The sequence below is a fragment of the Callorhinus ursinus genome, unplaced genomic scaffold (assembly GCF_003265705.2).
Source record: "Callorhinus ursinus isolate GAN/ISIS: 27379988/994484 unplaced genomic scaffold, GSC_fseal_2.0 scaffold15, whole genome shotgun sequence".
NCBI classification, from domain to species: domain Eukaryota; kingdom Metazoa; phylum Chordata; class Mammalia; order Carnivora; family Otariidae; genus Callorhinus; species Callorhinus ursinus.
Genome location: NW_027397077.1, coordinates 17,934,365 through 17,955,884, shown reverse-complemented (window position 1 = coordinate 17,955,884; position 21,520 = coordinate 17,934,365). Strand labels below are relative to the sequence as shown.

Genomic DNA, 21,520 nt, shown 5'->3' with positions numbered 1-21,520 from the left:
ACCACAGTCTCCCTCCCTGCAGCCTCTGCCGACTACCTTTCTCCCTCTGCTTCTGTGACTTGGACGACTCTAGGCACCTCATGCAAATGGAATACATTTGTGTTTCTGTGACCGACTTATTTCATGTAGCATCACGTCCTCAAGGTTCATGCGTGTTGCAGTGTGTATCAGAATGTTCTTCCTTTCTGAGGCTGAGTGACATCCCATTGTAGGTATAGACCACATTTCATTCATCCATTCATCTGTTTGGGTAACAATCCAAATGTGCATCCCTCGGCTACTGTAAATAATGCCGCTATGAACACAAATGCGCAAGTATCTCTTCAAGACCCTGCTTTCAATTCTTTTGGGTAGATACCCAGCAGTGGGATGGCTGGATCATATGGTAGTTCTATTTTTAATTTTTTAAGGAACCACCATATTGTTTTCTACAGCGGCTGTACCATTTTACATTCCCACCAACAGTGCACGAGCGTTCCAAATTCCCTACATCTTCGCCAACGGTTGTTATTTTCCGTTTGGTTTTGTTGTTTGCGTGGTAGCCCCCCCAAGCAGGTGTGAAGTGAGAAGGTGGCTGGTTTTGTCCAAGGCCACAAAATTCGTCTTTACTCTTCTGGAGCCCCAGCCTTATCTAAGCCACGGTTGCAGAGACACGACTGTCAGTTACAAAAACATACATTCTCCTGCAAGGGACCATGGGCTCTGGGCTCCCATTCCTGTGCCCGAGCTGGATTAGAGCATCGTGTGTTTCCGTTTATATTACCACCCGGAGTTCTTGTGAATAAGCACTCCTTACTCCTTCATGGAGAGCTCCCTTCATCACACTCAGATAATGAAACAATAGTCTGTCGTGCCTACTTCAATTAGGCACTGGAAGACTGAAGGTGTCTGATAAATCCCAATTTCATTCTAAGCCCTATAAATACGCTGGTCCTGACCTACCAAACCACCACCATAGACACTTGGTTGCAACAGCATGTGGCTCGGCCTTCAGCTGTGAGCCTATACTCTATCAACCTGAATTCCTGACCCCAGCCTCCAATGGAACGTTCTACTTGTTCTCAGTGGGGCCTGGTTTCCCACACCAAGAGAGATAGACTCTGTCCTAGTTTCAAAGATCACTTAGCAGGGGGCAGAAACTTCCAAGGGCCCAGATACGTTCTAGGAGGACGCTGAACCACACTGGCACTGAGCAACTCCTCCAAGCCATTCCTGGCGCATGCCCTCTGGCCCTCCCAGGAAGGTGACAGCCAAGAACACGGACAGGCAGGATAATCTCAAAAACACCTCCAAAAAAGGGAACCTGACCCATGAAACTAGCCCTGGCTGCAAAGTGCTCTGGAGAGTCCATACAAATGCCTGCCGTAATTTATTTTAAATAAAGTCTCCTACATTTCCCTCCACCTCCGTACACTCCGGCTGAGTGCCACGTTCATGATTTCTGCCCTGTCTTCACGAACGTGTCCTAGCACTTATTTCTGTCCTTAACTATTTCTTTCCTCAAGTGAACTTTGAAAAGGAAACTTTATATTAATATGATAAATCAGAGTCTCTCAACCACAGCACTGTTGACACTTGGGACCAGGGAGGTCTGTTGTGCGGGGCTAGTCTGTGCAGGGTAGGAAGCTCAACAGCATCCCTGGTTTCTACCCAACTACACACCAGGAGCAGCCCTCCCCAGGCACGACAACCGGAAATGTTTCCAGATATCGCCAAATGCCTTTGGGGAGAGGGGGGCAGAATGCTCTCTGGCTGAGAACCTCTGCCATAAATGGAAAACTGCTATTTTTTTCTAAAGCACACAAATATTCACTTAATAATTAACATGTCATCTGAAATCATCTTGTGTTGCCCACTCAGGGAATAAGCCCAAAGCCAGAAGGAAGGCAGCACCATGTGAGGGGGACTCCCCTGGATTCTGGAGTCGGGGCCCGTGTCGGAGCTCTGTGATGCCCGGACACGTTCCTTAGCCTTCTGAGCCTCAGTTCCCTCACTGGCCAAAGGCAACAAGGACAGCACAGCCCCCACAGGGGTGCTATAGGACCACACACACATGCATCAACTGGCTACTGGGGGTGCCGGCACCACGCTCCGCCTGTGCTCCTAAGAGAGGGGCTGGGGCAGATTTCCACGCGGCACACATCCCGCCGAGGGCCTCATGCTAGTAGATGCTAGCAAATAGACGCAGGCGCTGCAGGGAGGCCTCTAATCCTTCCCACAGCCTGCAGGGCAGCTGGAACTAGGGCAATCAACTCTACAGTCAAGGCCAAGTACCAGCGCTTCTTACCTCCCCGGCCCAGGGATGTGTTTAGTTTGGCATATGTGAAAACGAACGAACAAACAAACAAAAGAAGGAAAAAAGAGAAAATGTTTTAAAAATTGGAAGATGCTGCACAAAGGCTTGGATTTCTGGCTTGTGAGGCATCGTCAGTGGCTACAATCAGGGGAACTGAGTGAGGCTGTCCTCTTTAGCAAAGACACGTGCACTCTGGTTTGCTGTGGTCCTCACTCCTCCCTAATGTCCACCACCTGGTGGTCCTCCTCTCTCACTGACACCACCCGTCTGCCTTCTCTAGTTGCCTGAGTTTGCTGCTTCTCCCACACAAGGACTCCTCTTCTCCTTCCTTGTGAATTAATATTAAAGCTACTACTCACAGGACTTAAAAAGATGTCACCAAACATCAAGGGAATTTAAAACAAGGCTTTTGGAAATGCTGGTCAAAACAGAACAGAGTTTGTAACTTTAAACATTAATGCTTGTTTCAAAGAGGCTAACTATAGGGGCACCTGGGTGGCTCTGTCGGTTAAGTATCCGACTCTTGATTTCGGCTCAGGTCATGGTCTTGGAGTCCCGGGGATCGAGTCCCCCGTTGGGATCCACGCTCAGTGGGGAGTTTGCTTGAGATTCTCTCTCTCAAAAAAAAAAAAAAAAGGAGGCTAAAGATTGATGAATATAATTGTGTTTACTTACTGTGAAGAAAAACTAAATGAAGATTTAAACAAATGTACATGCAAAGCCTTTAAAATAAGTCACCACTGACATGAAGGTGAGTGGCTTTATTTAAAAAGTAAATGTCAAGCTGGAGGAGGCAGGCGGGGAAAGGCCAGAAGGGCTGGAAGCGAAGTGAGCTGGTAGGGATCCCGGACTGATGTGGGGTTGGGGGTTCTACCCTCTGTCACTCATACCCTTCCTCAACCAAGCACACACGTATTTCTGCTTAAACCAGGGGTTGGTAAATGCCGCCTCACAGATCAAAGCAGGCCCACTGTCTGGTTTTGTAAACAGCGTTTTGTTGGAACTCAGCCACGTCTGCTCACTTACGTATGATTTTGGGTGTTTTTGTGCTACCTGGCGGGACTGACAAGTTTCGACAGAGACCTATGGCCCACAAGGCTTTTGAGACGTGAACCTTCCCACTAGATGAATGTGGTGAGGGAGTCGCTCTGGTTTACCAGTCTGGGGAAAGAGCACAGTTCCTGGAGGTCATTCTGAATGCCTGCTAACTGGGGACCAGAGTCTTGGCATGCTCCTTAATGTCCAGGGAGGACCACAAAAGAAAGACCTGCTAGCGGGCTCCTCATGGTCGCCATTGTGATTTTGTGGCCTTTGGGCTGTGGACAGCTCCTCCTTCCTTGCGACTGACAGCAAGGGTGACTCCATTTATCTGCACCCCTGTCCGCACCAAGAGCTCTTGTTATCCCCACTTTACTGACGAGAACGCTGAGCAGAGACCGCCTGAGGAGCCAGAGTGAATAAGGGGCATTGGCTACCGGGGTGACGTGACTCCAGAAGCTGCTTGCCAAGACTCTGCCAAGATGGCACGCGTGGATGCCTGACGGCCGGAGCTGCAGACCCACACGCCCCAACCCTGGGGCAGCAAATCCGCAAGGTTCACCAATCCCAATGACTCATTGCCTCCCACCTGGAACTGGCCCAGGTCCCCCACTGCTCTCTAGTTTCACGAGGTATGAACACTCCCAACCTAAGCTCTCAACAGCCATCTTTGTCAGAACTATGGGCAAAGACGTGTTTAAGAGGAACAGGTGGAGAATACCTCCTCGCCAGAGCCCTGAGTCCACAGGCACAGCCGCTCAAGCTTGAAAATCCATTCTCGACAAGGCCTACCACTGGTCTTCGGAGAAACCCCACTGGTCCAAGCTGCCACTGCCATCACCTCCTAACTGGGCTTCTTGCGTCCCTTCTTGCCTCCCCTGTATCATCTCCACAAAGAGGCCAGAGGGGTCTTTCAAAAAAGCTAATCAGATGAGCAAGTCTCCCGCTAAAATCCACCACTGGTTTTCCATTTCAATTAGAATCAAATCCTCAGCATGGATGATGAGCCCCCTCCTGGTCTGAGCTCTGCCCAACTGTGAACTCATCCCTTATCCCTCCCTCCTGACTCTCTAGGGTCCACACACACTGGCCTTGGGATCGCTCCTCGGCCACTCCCAAATCAATCCCGGCTTTGGGTCTCTGGATCGGCTATTCCTCCTGCAGCCTAGAACGATCTCCCAGGGATCTCCACATGGCTACCTCCTCACCACTTGGGTCTCTGCTCAAGTGTCATTCCGTGACCACTCGATGCCACACTGCCCCCCTCCCCAACCCAAGCGCTCACCACTATTTGACGTTACGCACTCGTTCACTGGAATATCCTCCAGCTCCCCCACTAGAACAGAAACCCCCGGAAGAACAGAAGCCTGCCTTGATCTGTGTTCCATTCCCAATGTTTCATGAGGTGCCCGGTACACAGCGGGTACTCCATAAATATTTAATATCTTCCAATGCAAGAAATTCTACTGTCTCACAGTAATTCCTAGAGGAAATGTCACCGTTCATGTCGGAATGGCTTCAAACAGCTTTATAAGCTGCCCAGTATTTCCTCCACTCAACTCCACAGAAGGCTACTCTACACTTTTCCTGAAAACCAGGACAAACTGAGCAACACCCATAGGAAACCCAAACTTCAAAAAACGAGTCCATACCAGCTTTAAGGAGGAACGTAATTCAAAACATGAAAATTTATTCTAAGTTGTATCTTAACATACGAGATCTCAGCTTTAGATGAATTTTAATGTTTACAAGTGCAAAAGCAAATAAATATTTACCAGTTGCTTTTTTTTTTTTTTGCACTCTTATAACTCCACAACAGCTTAGATGCAAAAAAAATTGTTGCTAAACATCTTGTAGTCTGGCAAAAAGAAGAATTTCTTATTAAGAAAACCCCTCACAACAATAACAACCCCTCATGCTCACGGCTGCCTCGCAGAGACTATCAGGACGGTTCGGTAGGATCTGAGCACATAGATAGAGCACAGAATCACTACCGGTCAGGGTGACGGGGATCACCACCTCAGGGCGGAGGCCAGACCAGCCATGCCGCGGCCTCACCATCCATAAGCTGGGTTATGCGTACGGCAAACGGGGCTCTGGCATAGAGAGCCCCATTGCTTGGGCGAGGCCGGTGGGTTAACACCAACTCTCCCCACTCGGGGGCATCTCATGCTTTTGGTTTCAGGGTGCAGGTCATGTCCCCAGATTGGCCTATGTTCGTTAAGATGGGTCCCTGCCCTCCTCATGATTCTCTTCAACAGTACCTGCTTCTTTCCTGTTACCGTTCACCATCTTCAACCTCAGTTAGCTCATTTACTGGCTAGCCAGCCACCCTGTTTGCCTGCTCTGTACCGCCCTGCTTCCCAGCTTCCCAGCGAGTGCGCTAGCTCAGCGTCACCATCGCTGTGTCCTTTAGGCAGTCAGCAAGCCTCAAAAGGCAGGGGCTGTGCTTCCCCCCGGCCCCAGGGTGGCACCCACCCCGTGCCTGGCACCAAACAGTCCCTAAACCCAGGCGCTGAGTAAGTGAATAAGGAGTGAAATCTTAATGAAGAAACTTAAGATCGATGTCTTTTTTTATTCATTTCCTTCACTGTGTAGTTTATTTCTTCTTAAAAATTGTATTTATTTATTTGAGAGAGAGCAAGAGAGCACACCAGCAGCGGGAGGGGCAGAGGGAGGGGAGAAGCAGACTCCCCTGCTGATCCAGGGGCCCCGAGATCATGACCTGAGCCGAAGGCAGACGCTTAACCGACTGAGCCACCCGGGGGCCCCTCGCTGTGTAGTTTAAATCCTTGGAGTTATTCTGAGGGAAGTAGATTTTATCAGGAAACAAATATCACAGAAGGTCTTATTCCAGCCGCAGTGAGAGAGGAGGTTATTCTTATAGGATAAAAAACAGAGAGAGAGAGAGAGACAGACAGACAGACAGACAAATACACGCACACACATCTTTTATGCCAGGAACATCTACAATTTCAGGAACATCAAGCACTTTCTGGAGCTTCATCTCCCATCCCTATTTCTTTTTAAAGGGCGAGCCTGCTCACAGCAGCGTGGAGCCTCAGGTGAGGGCCGGGCCACTTACCTGGATTAACCGTGATAAATTTGCTATCCTCGGAAAATCGGTCCCCTCGGGACACGGGCTTTTTTGACGGCGCCTGGGGCCTCCTGGGGTCGCTCCCTTCGAAGCGCTCCTCTGTGGCCGTGGGGGGCCCCGGGGTGGCGGTGGCCGGGCGGGCGCCCCCCGCGGCATCGGGCTGGTGTGTGGGGGCCGCGGTGGGGTCCCGCCCGGGCCCGGGCAGGGTCTGACGCCCGCCGTCCTCGGCGGTCCCGCTGGGAGACGGGGCGGGGGTGGGCTCGTCCTGACGCGGCTCCTGGGCGGCGTGGCCCGGCCGGCTCTTCTTCTTCTCGGCGTCCTTCTCGCCCTCGTCCTCATGCTCTCGCTCCCCGTCTTCACTGTCGCTTTTCTCATCCTCCCCTTCCTCCGCGCCCTCGCTGTCCTCGGTCGGGGCCGGGTCGCCGTCGGGGCCCGGGGCAGCCAAGGCCTCCGTGGTGGCCAGGACGGGCCTGACCGCCTGCTTGCTGGCCGAGGCGGCCGTCGGCAGGCGCGTGGGCCACACGGTGCTGGGGAAGGAGGGGATGCCGCCGCCGCTGAAGCCCAGGCCGGCCAGGAGCGTGCTGGTGACCACCGAGGCCACGGTCGCCTGGCTGCCGCTGGAGGACGGGCCCATCCCAGTCGCCATGGAGACAAATGAGAAGGGGATGCCGGAGGAGGTCCAGGTCGAAGACCCCGAGCTGATGGGGGCCATGTCAGCCGACGGGGCAGGAGACGCCGTGGGCTTCAGGGGGTCGCCCGGGGAGGGCAGGAGAGGGGACAGGAGAGAGAGCAGAGTGGTGTCAGTCATCAGGATTGGGGAAGAGGCCCTGCTTAGGACCCTTCATGGGTTTTACTCATCTTTTATTTTCCTCACAGGGTCTCTCGCAGAGCAGTGCCAAAGCCGCAAGGGGTGATTCGCGGTTGACCACCCCTGGTCTTAATGGTTTTACAACAACTGTGAGTGCATTAAAAATTTTCACTAGCATATCAAACCCAACTTTTCACCCCAACTGCTTAGGAGGAAGCCAACTGCCAAAAAAAAAAAAAAAAAAAGTAAGTACCATTGAAGTTGGCATAGAAATAAATATCAACTAAGTAACAAAGCGGCAACATCAATCGGATGGCCGAATGATCCCAGGGTGACACTGGGAGAGACAGGAGCCCTTGCTTTTTCATATACCAGTGGCCCTTGTGGAGAGCATCCAGCAGCGAGGTCTAGAAAAGCCCTCTGGAGCGGCCCCCCGTGCCTGCAGAGGCAGGAGTTACAACCCAACACGGCACGCTTTGGAACGGGCTGACAGCCGCCGCACCTCCCAGAGTCTCTGGCTCTATCCACGGCGAAACCTACGCCCACGTACGTGGCAACAGGAGAAATTCCATTTGACAAGTACCAACCGTGTGCCAGGCCTTCCCACCCTACCCCGGAGGCACACAGGATCATCACCCCATTTTACAGGTCAGGAAACCGGGGCACAGAGATGCTCAGGGCTGGAGGGAGGGCTGCCTGTGTGCGAGCCCCAGCTCATTCTTCCCACCACACTCAACTGGGGCTTACGTGTGGGAGCCACACCTGGTACCTTGGGGAAAACAAGAAATGTTGCTCTAAGTTATCCGTTTTAATTTTAGTTCTTATAACCTGGTGTACAGAATCCAGATCTGCATCCCATCACTTCTAGGGTTCCAAACAACACAGCCAGAACAACTTTGATTTCATAACATGATCAGCAAATTGTAGTTGGGAAGCTTTGTAGTTTATGAGGGTCAAGTTAGCAAATGTTAGGTTCTGAAGCTGGTTAATGAAATGCCAAATGCCACGTAAGATAAGGCACCCAAGACAGAGAAGTCAGACGGTCTGGGCTTGAGTTAACAGGCCCCTGTCTGGGGGATGCATCGCTTTTAACTCACTGGACCTCAGTTTCCTCATCTGTAAAATGGGAACCACAGGAACACCAATCTCGTGGGATGCCGCCAGGAGTAAATAAAATAATAAAATAATCTGTGCCTAAAACCCAGGAAACGCCAGTAAATTTTAGGCTACTACTATTATCACCAACACTGTGGTTAATATTATGATTGTTAGTTACACTAGAAATGGCAAAGCTTAGATATTAATTGAGGCTCCAGAAATTTGCAAATCCATGTAACGTTGGGAAATGACAACCTGTGAATTTTAGCACATGTCCAATGAAGGGCTTGGAAGAGACCTTTTGCACTCCTAGCTTGTATGATCCCACAGATGATAAATAATTTAAAATCTGGAGAGTTTTTATCTTGATAAAACTTGTACAGTGCAACACAACTGCTTTAACTCTGTTGCACAGCTTCTTTTCATAACATAAACAGTGAGAAATGTAATTGTTTCTGTATTTTCACCTCTTCATGAGCAGTTTAACAACATCATACTGCCACCTCGTGGTGACAGTTTTAATTGCATGTGAATTAACAACAGGCTGCGACAAAGCAATTACCATCTGCTACTTACCACTCCTGTTTTAACAATTCTGGTCCCTTGGAATATTCGAGTGGTATTAGCTGAAACAAAGAAATTACATTGTAAGAAATACACATTTTTTGTAGTTCCAACAAAACTTAAGCTTTACATATAATTCCCACATGTCACGAGATAGTATTCCTCTGCAGACTTTCTCCCCAAACATTAAAAAATGTGAAACCCTTCTTAGCTTGTGAATCATTAAAGAACTTTCAGAATGCTATATAGTTTGCTGGCTCTTGTCTTAAGCTATTAGTTTAAAATTTGTTTTTGAATTTTTATTGTTTTCTGTTTTGAAGTGCAACTTAAATAAATATACAAAGCTTAGGTATGTAGTCTAATTAATTTTCTTTGTAAACACCTGTGTGACTACCACCTGCACGGAGACATAGACAGATGTTCTCCAGGACCCCAGCAGGTGTGAATACGCCCCACTCAATACCTGCCCCACCTTTCCGAAAGGTAACCACAATTCTGACCTCTGTTAGAGTTTTGTCTATCTTTGAACTTCATATAAGTGGAATCATAGTATTCCACTATTCCTACCTGTTATCTTTCTTTAAAGTTTATTATTATCATCCCTTTTTAGTAATCTCTACACCCAACATGGGGTTCGAACTCACCACCCTGAGATCAAGAGCCATATGCTCTCTGACCAAGCCACCTTCAATACCTATTATTTTTTGTGTATGATTTCTTATGTTACCCATTCAGTCATTGTAATATGAATCCTGAATTTACTGTAGTGTACCTTAAATTAGTACTTTTACCACTTGCTAAAAACATAAGAGCTGTACAATAGTTTAACTCTATTTGCCTGCCTCACCTTTTGTGTATTGTCATATATTTTTTCTAAAGTTTTGAAACCCTGTAAGATATTGCCATCATTGCTTTAAGTGGTCAAATTCTTATATGACCCACACAATACTCGTGCTGGTGTTCCTCCTTCTTGCAGTATTTTTTGGCCATATGTTAGTACTGTAAACACAACTGCTTTAACTCTGTTGCATAGCTTCTTTTCATAACATAAACAGTGAGAAATGTAATTGTTTCTGTATTTTCACCTCTTCATGAGCAGTTTAACAACATCATACTGTTGTTAAACAGTATCATCATTTTCAGTAGAACTGAAAAAAAATGTTTAATTGTGGTAAAATGCACATAACATAAAACTTATCATCTTAACCACGTTTAAGTGTGCAAGTCAGTAGTGTTTAAGTATATTTTCATTGTTGTGCAACCAATCTTCAGAATTTTTTCATCTTTCAAAACGGAAACTCTGTACACATTAAACAAGACCCATTTCCCCCTTTCCCCCACTCTTTCTACACATTTGACTACTCTAGCTACTTCATGTAAGTGGAATCATACACATTTGTCCTTTCGTGACTGGCTTATTTCATTCCACATGATGTCTTTAAGGTTCATACAAATGCTGGACCATGTGTCAGAATTTCTTTCCTTTCAAGGCTGAATTATAATCCATTGTATGTGTATATATGCCACGTTTTATTTATCTATTCTTTGTCAGCAGACATTTGGGTTGCTTCGCTATTGTGAATAATGGGAAACACTGTAATTAAAAAAAATGCCTCTTTGTGGTTATCTCAAAAAAACAGTACTGTTATATAAACTAAAAGTTTGCTTCCTAGACATACATGGCACTGAAATATCAGCAAAAAAAAAAAAAAAAAAAAAAGGCTAAATGCCAAAATAAATAATACGTGTACCTGTTGTAAGTTTTTACCTAAACCAGAGGTGGCCAATGACTGATACAGTTTTTTGTTTGGCTGGCAGGCTTTCTTAAAAACTGAATTTGTTGCAGTAGCCTTCAACCTAAAAAATCCCAATTTCCCCCTATCCTGAAAAATCTCAATATTCGGTAAAACTGAACTCTCCTTCCTGCTGGGGCTGAGCGTCCCTCACTCCCTTTTGGTGGACGTAGGATCTCGATAACCCTCCCCTCCTCTGTACAGGCTCCCTGCACGGCCCCAGGGGCATGTCAGTCTGCAACCCCCAACCTAATGATACATTCATTTTGCACAGTTGTGAAGTCCAACGTGTGAAGAGACAGATGTGGAGAAGAGACCCATCTAGAAGTCAGGACAACCAGGTCAAACACAGCAGCCTTGGAATCGAACAGCTCTTGCCTGGTTCAAGTCGGGGTGACTAGGACGTTTCTCCAGGACCGTTCAGATCCAAAGCGCTGAACCTGGTGCCCACGGGCCTAATGGGATCCAGGGACGGGGGAAAATTGCATCTGCCTTCCCCCTAAGCTCTCACTGACATGTAGCGTTTCCTTCCACCATGAAAGCAGGCAACAAATCTCAGCCACACTAGCGGGACCGGTGGCTTTGTCTCTGACCTAAGTCAGATATTTTTATACTGCCTTCTAATTGTCATAGCTAGTTTGGAGCATCATTTATGTTCATCACCACTCAGAAATCACAGTAGCCAACAGACCTACTGCTTGTCAGTCAATGCTTTAATAAAAAAAAAACAAAACATATATGACTACATCCAAATTTGTTTAAAATATTTTGACAACTGTATTTGGATATAATTTGTTCCCTTTCCTATGTATTTTGCTTATTTTTGTTGAGTTACTGGGGTTACAGGGTAATATTTACTCTTTAGGGGTGATCTGTTGCTGCGTGTAAATGACTGGGCTTTGGAATAAGAAATTCAGACCCCTCTTACTAGCCAAGTGATTTCTTCTGCAAGTTACTTGACTGCCTAGAAAATCATTTCTCCATCTGTAAAATAGCAGGAACATTACAAGCTGCCACGGGGTCAGATGACATAACTAATGGGAAATGTAACTGTGAGCCATTCTGCAGATACCACTTGCTACTATTACTGTTATTATATTTACCACACTGAGGCAAATAGGTAACATTTATTACATTATACAGAACATAAATAGTGTTATATTTACTATAATGTAAAGAGTCCACCTGGCTTCCTCATGCTCCCAAACCAGATGTAAATTTCATCTCTGGGAAACCCAATTATTCTGAGCAAGGCCTTTTGTGAAAATCTCTATGCTTTTCCCTCTTCCCTTTTAACACTTAAGTCCTAATTGTTGCTCAGTATTGTACACTGGGCCCTACTTCTCAAAAATGCATACTTGGGGGCACCTGGGTGGCTCAGTCAGTTAAGCATCTGCCTTTGGCTCAGGTCATGATCCCAGGGTCCTGGGATCGAGCCCCTCATCGGGCTCCCTGCTCGGCAGGAAGCCTGCTTCTCCCTCTTCCCCTCCCTCCTCGGCTTGCGCACTCTCTCTCTCTCAAAAATAAATAAATAAAATCTTTAAAAAAAAATGCATACTTGGCTCCCAACAGGAGGTGTGCGAGCCTACCCAAAGGTTTAGCGGGTACATTGGCTGCTGGCTGCTGTAGGGAAGACAGGAAAGCTACCACGGGGAGGAGCGGGGGATCATGCCCCTCTGTCAACACACAGGGACAAACACCAATATATAAAACGAGTCAACTCACATCCACCTCTGAACAAAGTGAGTCCATACACAAAGGAGACACTGGCCATTTCCGACAAGTCTCTGTGATCAGACATTTTAAATATTCCATGCTTGGAATTTATAGCTGACAAGGCCTTTTTGAATTACATTACATTACAAACATTTAATTTTTCAAAGTCCACGCAGAAGCCAGCAAGCTCGGGGGCCTATTAATCAGGAAAGGCATTCTGCAGAGCCCAATTCTCGGTCGGAGCACAGGGGAGGCTTAATCATGATTTATGTGTCCAAAGTTCCAGGGCCCCGGCCTCAGCAAGCTCCCACGATGGCCTCCCATTCTCTCTCCCCTGGGTTGGCACAGACCTGGCTTCGGCCCCCTGGACCCTCCTCAATGCGGCCAGAGCCGCCAAGACACCCAGGGCACAGGTGGACTCGGCGAGCGTGATTTATGTGGGCAAAATATTCAGCCATGCTCATTTCAATTAGTTTAAAAGGAAGGGTGACATAATGTGAACATGAGCAAATAACAGTTAAAGGCCAAACTATAAAGCTAGGAGGGATCCTCAGAGGGAATCGAAGGCTGGAGGGCTTCTTGACGGGTTCATCATTTATTATTTTTTAGATCAAACCGAATCTCAGGGGCTATTTATGGATGGTACCAGGCACTCTGCATGTCATTCCCACAAGGCCCCTGTGAGGTGGGTACTGTCACTACTACCACTTTTCAGACTGGGACACTATAACTTGGAGAAACTTATAAACATTCTCTGAGTCCCACCAGCGCTGAGTGGCAGCCGGACTCAAACCTGGGGCCCCCATTCCGGGGCCCCGGCTCTGGACCAGCACTTCTGTTTTCACTGGGCAGGCCAGTCACCTGGGCCATCTGGTTAGAACTCAGATTCCCGGCCCGACCCTCAGAGATATTGAGGCAATTGTTCTGGGAGGGGCCCAGAAATGTGCATTTCTCACAGACTTCCAGATGATGCTGATGCTGCTGGTCCACAGACCATGGGCTTCATGGGGCCCCCTAAGCTGTATGCGAAATTCTGGCATTCTCTATGGAAAAGGTCCAATGCCCCCGTCAGATACGTGACTCAAAAAGATTAAGAACCACTGGTTTGGTGTGGAGGTTTCTCTGAAATGGGAGATCCTGGAAGGAAAGGACCTTATCAGAGAGGACCTTAGGCTGGCAGAGCAGGGCCCAATGCCCTGCCCCGGCCCCTCCCCAATGGTGGTCTTGATGCCTGTCGCCAAACCATGTCAGCAGACTAGGGTCCACAGCCCGGCTGCTTATTTTTGCAAATAAAGTTTCAGTGGAACCAGGATGGGGCCCCATGTCGGACTCCCTGCTCAGCGGGGAGCCTATCTTTATTTAGGATTTGGGTATTTTGGGGGCGCCTGGGTGGCTGTCGGTTAAGTGTCTGCCTTGGGCTCAGGTCATGATCTCGGGGTCCTGGGATGGAGCCCCATGTCGGACTCCCTGCTCAGCGGGGAGTCTGCTTCTCCCTCTCCCTCTGCCTGCCGCACCCCCTGCTTGTGCTCTCTCTCTGTCAAATAAATAAATAAAATCTTAAAAAAAAAAAACCTGGGTATTTTGTCCACAAACTTTTTTTTTTTTTTTTTTTTTTTTTTTTTTTTTACTGATTTTGCTTCTAAAATTTTTTTCATTAAAATATATCTCGATGACTGAGTTTTTGGGTATTCTCTTAAGTTTTGCACCAAGGTAAATGCCTCTCTTGCCCCACCCTAGTCCTGGCCCTGGAACTTTCCACTAGACCCTCTAGCAGCAGGTACATGCATCTATTTCTCAAGAAGCATCCTGCAGGCAGGGGCTCATTTGTGTGGCTTGCGAGCTAGAAGAGTGTGCCGCATGTTTGGGCTCTAGTTCTTAAGAGAAGAACTAACTGAATCAGGCTGGAAATCCAAAGATGATATGCTACAACATGACTGGGAGGCAAATTTGTGATGACAGTGTTAGAAAAATACTTGGTTGGTTCCTCATAGTTGGAAAAATATCAATAGTAAAATAAATAATCAACACTTTGCTCTTTTCTCCCCTCTTCTGGCCTATGAAACCCTCAACCTAAAAGACAGACCTAAATTCCTGAGGCGTTTCAGGTGGGATTTAAAACTCCACCCTGATTCTTAGGCTAGCCTTATTTATTTTTTTTTTTTTTGGTCCCAGTCCCTTCACAGGAAAAAAGATAAAGCAGCATAAAGAAGGAGGGGCGCAGGGCCACTCAGGGCCAGAAAGAAGGGAACCGGCCTTACCTTGAAAGAGCATTGTCTGGCTGAAGTCACTGCGCATGTCATTCCGACACACGGCCTGGACTCGGAACAGGTAAAGGCTATCAGGTGACACGTGGCTAATGGTGGCTTTCTGCAGGTGAAGAAAGAAAAGGCAGTGAGTTGGTTCTGAAGGTCGCTGCATGCTTTACCTTCTGAAGCCGAACCTAAAATCAGGTGAAGTATTCCTTTTAGGTTTCTGGGTCCCATGGCCAAGCTTGAGAGCCATGATACTTCCCTACTGACCAAAGGCTCACTTTGAAAGGGAAGGAAGTTCCGAAATAACTGGCTGGGAGTCTGTTTTCAACACTCACATGTGCAGGGTAACAGATGTAACAGAATCAGTCTTGACTCACTCTTGACTGTGGCTTGGAACATGTCTCCAGCCTTCTTACCACTCGCCAAACTTGGACTTCTTCCTTAATGACCATACCTTTTGTATAGTTATAAACTATCATTATTGACCCTAGACAGTTTCTAGAATTATCAAGTATACTGAATTTTCAGAACCATACAGAGTTCTTAATATCAATAACAAAATCTTGGTGCATAGGTTTCTTTGCAGTTCAAAGGCCTCTTTGTACCTTGACTAATGGATAATATGGGGCACGATGCCAGGAGAGATCACCTGACTAGAGGCCAGATGTCACGAGATCTACCTTTGTCACATCACTCACTAGCGGCATGATTCCAAGCCAGTTGCTCAATGTCTTTCGGCCTCTGCCAGCTTCAACTGTTAAATGGGAAGAGTAGCAGTGACCTCACAGGGTTCTTGTGAGTGCTCCGTAACATAGGCCATGCAAAGCTAGTTCACAGGTATTCCACACCACACAAAAGAAAGAATGCCCCCCGGGTCTAGAGGTTAGCAAGCTACAGCCCACGGGCCAAATCCGGCCCACTATCTGTTTTTATAAATAAAGTTTTATTAGCACACCGCCACACCCATTCATTTACATGTTGTCTGTGGCAGCTTTCACCCCACAACGGGAGAGTTGAGTAGCTGCCATAAAGACCTTATGGCCTCGAAAGCCCCCAAATTTTACTATCTGGCTCTTTCTAAAAAGTGTTTTGCCAATCCCTGGTCAAGCATCATCAGCTAAATCCAGATCCCCACTCCTCAAAGCTTTATTCCAAGAGCCTCTGAAAAGGAGAAAATGGAAAATTCCTAAAAAGCAAGCAGCCCTTGCATCCTGAAACAACACACAACAAAAGGAACTGATTTTCAAAGACTGCCTAATGGATGAACTGTCCTGTCACTGAAACGTATATTCTGGGCCAGGTATGGAAAGCAACTCTGGGAGCTTAACCACTGAGTGGGTTTCCCCGACATGGCTAGTGAGACGCTCTGAACAGGTGCGCCAATATGACCGACTACACTACATGTGTGGCCTCACGAATGGCTTCCTGGGGATGGCACTGGGTTGGGGTCAAGTTACTTCACTCGAAGACTCATTTCCGCCTTTTGGAAAAGGCAGGTAATAACACCTGCCCCACAGGTGTGTAGCGAGGCCACGAGGAAGAAGGGCACAAGCTGGAAAAGGCTTCACGAATGTTAAGTGTTACGTTTAGGTTTCGGAGCCACTGCCACTGTTCAGTTAGGGAACAGCTTTGTTGCCACTAAGTCAGCACTCGACTTCTTGAGGAATTAAGAAAATTCATTTTGTGTGTCCCCAAAGAAAATAACCACCCTTAGAAAATTCTGATAAAAAAGAACTTGCTGTCAAAGCATGTTTTTCTCACCACCTCTCCCTTTCTCTGAAACTAATTTCTGCCTCATTCTCTAAACCTCTGACCCCTGTTCTGTCTTCGTTCGGAGCAAAGTCTTTGCTCCATCTATGCAAGGGTTTATTAGAATTCACTCCCAGCCGGTATCTATTTATCTTTGTGTGTTTAATTATTTTCCACTTAGAACAAGAAACTGCATAAGCACCTAGACAAGTTTCTGCTGATTAGTGCAAGTCATCTTTACTCCAGAAAGAGAAAAATCCCTTATGAACTTCCAGTAGTGACAAGAGAAAGGTTAGAACACGTCACAACCTTGGGTGCCTTTCAACAGATTTCTCTCTGATTTCATGAAGCTCATCATTCCCTAATATGACCCAGATAATAATGTCTACTGGGGAAATTGAAAATATAAATAGAAATGAAGTAAAGGAATCTTCATCTAAAAGAATATGAAAAGTATTATTCCATAACTGATTGAATGGGCCCTGGGGACTCTGGATTGGGAAGAAAAAAAAAAGTGATAACCGTCATTAAGAACCCCACTTGGTGCTACTGTATTTTTCATACGCACATACAATTATGGTTTCATTACGCCAGAGCCTTTTTTTGATTAACAATAAGTGCAAGGCTTTCAAACCTAAATGTGTCACTCTGAGTTTCTAGGCAAAGACTTCAAGCCTCCTGCTTGTTGGGAGCGTTTGCTTTTCCAGCCCAGAAGACAGCATCTGCAAACGTCTGTTCGGAAGGGCCCCGTTGGGTGTTGGCCATTAAACGTTGATGTAAATGTTCACATGAGAAGCTGAATTGGGCGTGGACGGCTCACAGTGAGGTTAGAGTCGAGGGTCTGAGAGCCCGAGAACGGTGATTAAAAAATCACATGGCCGTCACAGGGCTCCTCCGTGGAACGGTCACCTGTAAGGCTGATCGAGTACAGGAGTGGTGGGGCCGGCGGACAGCTGTCTCGTGAGAGTGACTGAAGTAGCAGCAGACGGGGGGGAGGGGGAGGTCTAGTAACAATAGCCTGCCTTTATCTAGCACTCACTAGAGCTAGGACCTGTCGTGCGTTTGCATAGCTCATTTAATATTTACAATAACCGGATGCGCTAAAAAGCGCCTCGTGGAAACTCTGTTGCAGCTAGTGGTTTTTCGAATGAAAGAACAAGCAGTCCGTTGTGAAGAGCCTGATTCCAAAGAAATGACCTAGCTTTTCCTGGTGGTGTAGTTAGGCAGCGGGGTAAGTGTGGACGGAGCCCCGGGACCGGGGAGGGAGGGGGGAGCTCGGACCACGGGCCCCGCGGCAGCAGCTGCACCACAAAGCACAGCCCGGGCGGCGGGAGCGGCGCCGACACAGAGAAGGCACCCCGCGCGGGCGCAGGGGGCCCCTCTCCGAACTGCCCTCGCCGTCCTGAACACAACAGGGAGCTTTTACCAAGTCCTTGTCGCTGTCCTTCGTGAACGTCTTCTCCTTCTCGTCTTCGTTCTTGGTCCAGCTGTAGGAGATCATGTAGTTCATGATGGGCGGGTGGTAGATGGTCTCCGGCTGGCTCCACGACACCTGCAGCGCCGTCTGGTTCAGAGGCTGCACCTTCATGTGGATGGGCGGAGAACTGCAAACTGAAGACAGCACACGGCCACGCTCAGGGACCCCGGGCGCAGCACACGAGTCCATGCTCCGCCCGGAGTTGCTACACATTCCAACCTCCGAGGGCTGGCACAGGAGTACTGGAAAGAGCCAAACTCCTTCCACCCAGATTCACCTCCTGCTAACAGTTTGCACCTCTGTGTTCTCCCTCCCTCCCTCCCTCCCTCCCTCTCTCTCTCTCACACACACAATTGTTCTGCAAAATCACGGAAAGCAAGTGGCAAACATGCTGACACGTCACTCCTTAATACTCGGGCCTGTTCTCTTCAGAATAAGGCCGTTCTCTTCTATAAGTGCATTGCACTGCACACTTGCATTCCCCTCCCCAAATTCATAAGCTGAAGCCTCAATCCTCATGTCATGATATTTGAAGGTGGGGTCTTTGGGAGGGAACTGAGTCATGAGGGTGGAGCCCTCATTATGAAGGGGATTTGTGTTTTTATAAAAGAGAACCCCTTCACCCCACCAGCAGACCGCCGTCTATGAACCAGGAAGTGGGCTCTCACCAGACAGCAAATCTGCCCGTGTCTTATCTTGCACTTGTTGGTCTCCAGGACCATGAGAACAAAGATTTCTGTTGTTTATAAACCACCCAGGCTATGGTCGTTTGTTGTAGCAGCCTGAGCTAAGACAATAACCATAATAGCGTTATCATACCTAAGAATATAAACACTAATTCAATAATACGATCTGAGGGGCGCCTGGGTGGCGCAGTAGCTTGGTTTCAGCTCAGGTCATGATCTCAGGGTCGTGGGATTGAGCCCTGTGTGGTGCTCCCTGCTCAGCAGAGTCTGAGATTTCTCTCTCTTTCTCCCTCTGCCCCTCCTGGTCTCTCACATAAATAAATAAATAAATCTTTAAAAAAATAACATCTGATATATAGTCCATATTCAAATTTACCTAATAGTGTGCAATGATTATTTCTAGCCATTCCCCCTCCCCCCCAATTTCATGTTGTATTTAGTTGTCACAACACCTTAGCCTCTTCAAATCTACTAGAGTCCCCTGGCCTTTTTCTTTCCATGGTGACTTATTTGAAGAAGCCAGGCCATTTGATTTGTGGGGTATTCCAACAAACTGAAATTGTAGATGCAATTTGGCTGTAAATAGTTCAGAGTATAAACAAATATAATTTAAAATGAGACTTTAAAGAATTTTAAAGCAAAGACACAAAAACAGGGATGATTTTCCTCTGGACTGGCAGTACCTCGTGTAATTACCCTGATGAGGAGCCTGAGGAAAAGCCAGGCAAATTCTCCTTTTCACCCCTTGTGGCTGGCAGGTTTGGAGGGAGGTGGTTCTCCATCTATCGACAGACAAGGCCATTCAAGGGTCAACACTATCAAGCTGGCCTTTAACAGTGTGACATAGGCCTTCAAATGTGTTCTTTCCCAGTGGCCATCATTCCTGCCTCCAGGGGGCTTAAGTCTAACAGCAGGGTTTCTGAGCCTCAGCATTACTGACCTTGGGCCAGACAATCCCTTGTTCTTGGGGGGCTGTCACGTGCACCGTAGGATGTTTAGCAGCATCCCTGCTCTCTACCCAGTAGATACCAGGAGCACTCCCTGCCTGAGTTATGACAACCAAAAAGGTCCCTGGATAATGCCAGATGTCCCCTGGAAAGCCAGTCGCCCCCAGCTGAGAACCACTGGTCTAAAGAGGGGGGAGATGGGGATTCAGCAAAGAATGACAGGTGCAGCTGGTATTACACACCTGGACAGAATGGATGCATGTGAGGAGAGGTACGTGGTGTTTTCCAAGCACAGTAGGGGAGGATCTGGCTCAGGTTTTGCGAGCGACTCTCCTGAGGAAGGCGCATCTGCCCGAGAGCCGACAGGTGAGTGGAGGTGAAAGGGTTGGGAGGACGAGAGGGCAGGTCAAGGGACTATAGCAGGGGGAAGTCCTGAGGGGCCAGAAGGAAGCCAGCAGGGCTGGATCCAGGCCCAGAGAACAAGGCAAGAGGCAAGCAGTGACAGGGGCAGCTGGAGTGAGAGGCCTCACACCCCAGGTGCAAAGTCTGGTTTTTATCCTATGAGCACTGAGAAGCCACTAAAAAGAACTGAACCAGAGAACGATGCAAGCAGGTTTGCACTTTTCAAGATCCCTTGAGCTTCTACCTCCAGGTAGCAGAACCTGGAGGAGCCAGGAGTGAAGGAGGGAGGTGGGGGAGAGGTGCTGCAGGGGGTCAGCCTTGCAGACCAGAGAGAGGGTACGAGAACAGCGGGTTCTAGAGCAAAGAGAGGAAAACTGAGAGAGGCCGAGTGATGTGCTGGACTAGGAAGGGTGTGAGGGAGAGGGGAGCAGTGAGGACCATGCTCAGGTTAGGGGTGCAGGAGGTGAGCAACACTGGAGGACGTGGGTCAGGGGACCATGGCTGGGTTCTGGCATCTCCCAGAAAATCAAATACATGGCAAGCATGTATTTGATTTTCTGCGAGCCAGACTCCGTATTTTCTAAACAAGAGCCCCAAGCCCAAGGCTGCCCAGTGTAGCAGGATGGCTTTCCTGCCACAGAATCATGGGCCCAGCTTTAAGGACCTGGCTGCTGGAGACAAGTGGAGATTGATTTTGACAGGGAGGCATCCTTTTGCTCTTCAACTGCCAAATCACGCTTCAGCTGGAGAGATTCACTTTGTATGACTGAGACAGGAAGGAAGAAATAAATTAATGAGACATTCCCACTGCCCCGCAGAACCCCGGGAGGCTTCGTGCTGCCTGCCGCGCAAATGCCACCAGCCCAGGGACATCAAACAAGGGATCTGAAGGGAGGCTTCCAGCGGGACGCGGGGATGTAATGACAACATGAGGACACTAGGTGGTGCTAACATACCACTTTTAAATACCCCAATTTACTAAGTGGCTGGTAGTTTCTCATGACCACGGGGGTGGGGGGGGCAAGAATCAGGAAAAGATCTACACCCCATCTTTCCAGGTGCCAATAATGAGCCAAGGAGATTCATGTATTAGAAAGCTTCTATCCCTCACAATGACGACCGTGTCAGATTTCCTGATTTCTACCTCTCTTCTCACATCCTACCATGTTCTTATTTAATCTCCCTTATTCTGAAGACATCACTCCTCTGCTCCAATTAGTGGTGAGCTGTATGGGGATACATATATCTCCAACAGTTACATCATAACCACACAAATAATTCTATCACCCACATGCGGATGCAACCATTCTTCTTATTTATTCTTTGAAATTAAAATAGCTCGGTTTTCCTTTTGATTAAGATGATTCATGTTAATGTTTTTAAAAAGAAACCCAAGTAATACAAAAAGAGAAGAGAGCTTAAAAAAAATCATCCAAAATCCCAGAATCTAGAGATAACCACTGTTCACTTTCTGGTGATCTCCTATTTAGGTATCTATTCATATACATGGAAAAGCACACACATACAATTTTATGTAAATGGGATGTGGTTTTACATAATAGTTGTTACATTGTTGTTGTGTTTTACCCAGTAAATC

The 21,520-nt window shown here is 47.6% G+C and overlaps 1 protein-coding gene across 3 annotated transcripts in view; it reads right to left on the bottom strand.

The window, feature by feature from the left end:
• PTPRG (protein tyrosine phosphatase receptor type G) overlaps positions 1 to 21,520 on the bottom strand; it is a 692,071-nt gene that overhangs the window by 85,798 nt on the left and 584,753 nt on the right. For all 3 annotated transcript variants that reach the window (XM_073901477.1, XM_073901476.1, XM_025885589.2), the window contains exons 9-12: positions 17,838 to 18,022; positions 14,669 to 14,777; positions 8,914 to 8,963; positions 6,420 to 7,173 (exon numbers count right to left, since the gene is read on the bottom strand). In XM_073901477.1, the coding sequence (XP_073757578.1) occupies positions 6,420 to 7,173; positions 8,914 to 8,963; positions 14,669 to 14,777; positions 17,838 to 18,022 (1,098 nt within the window). The remainder of the gene's footprint in view (positions 1 to 6,419; positions 7,174 to 8,913; positions 8,964 to 14,668; positions 14,778 to 17,837; positions 18,023 to 21,520) is intronic.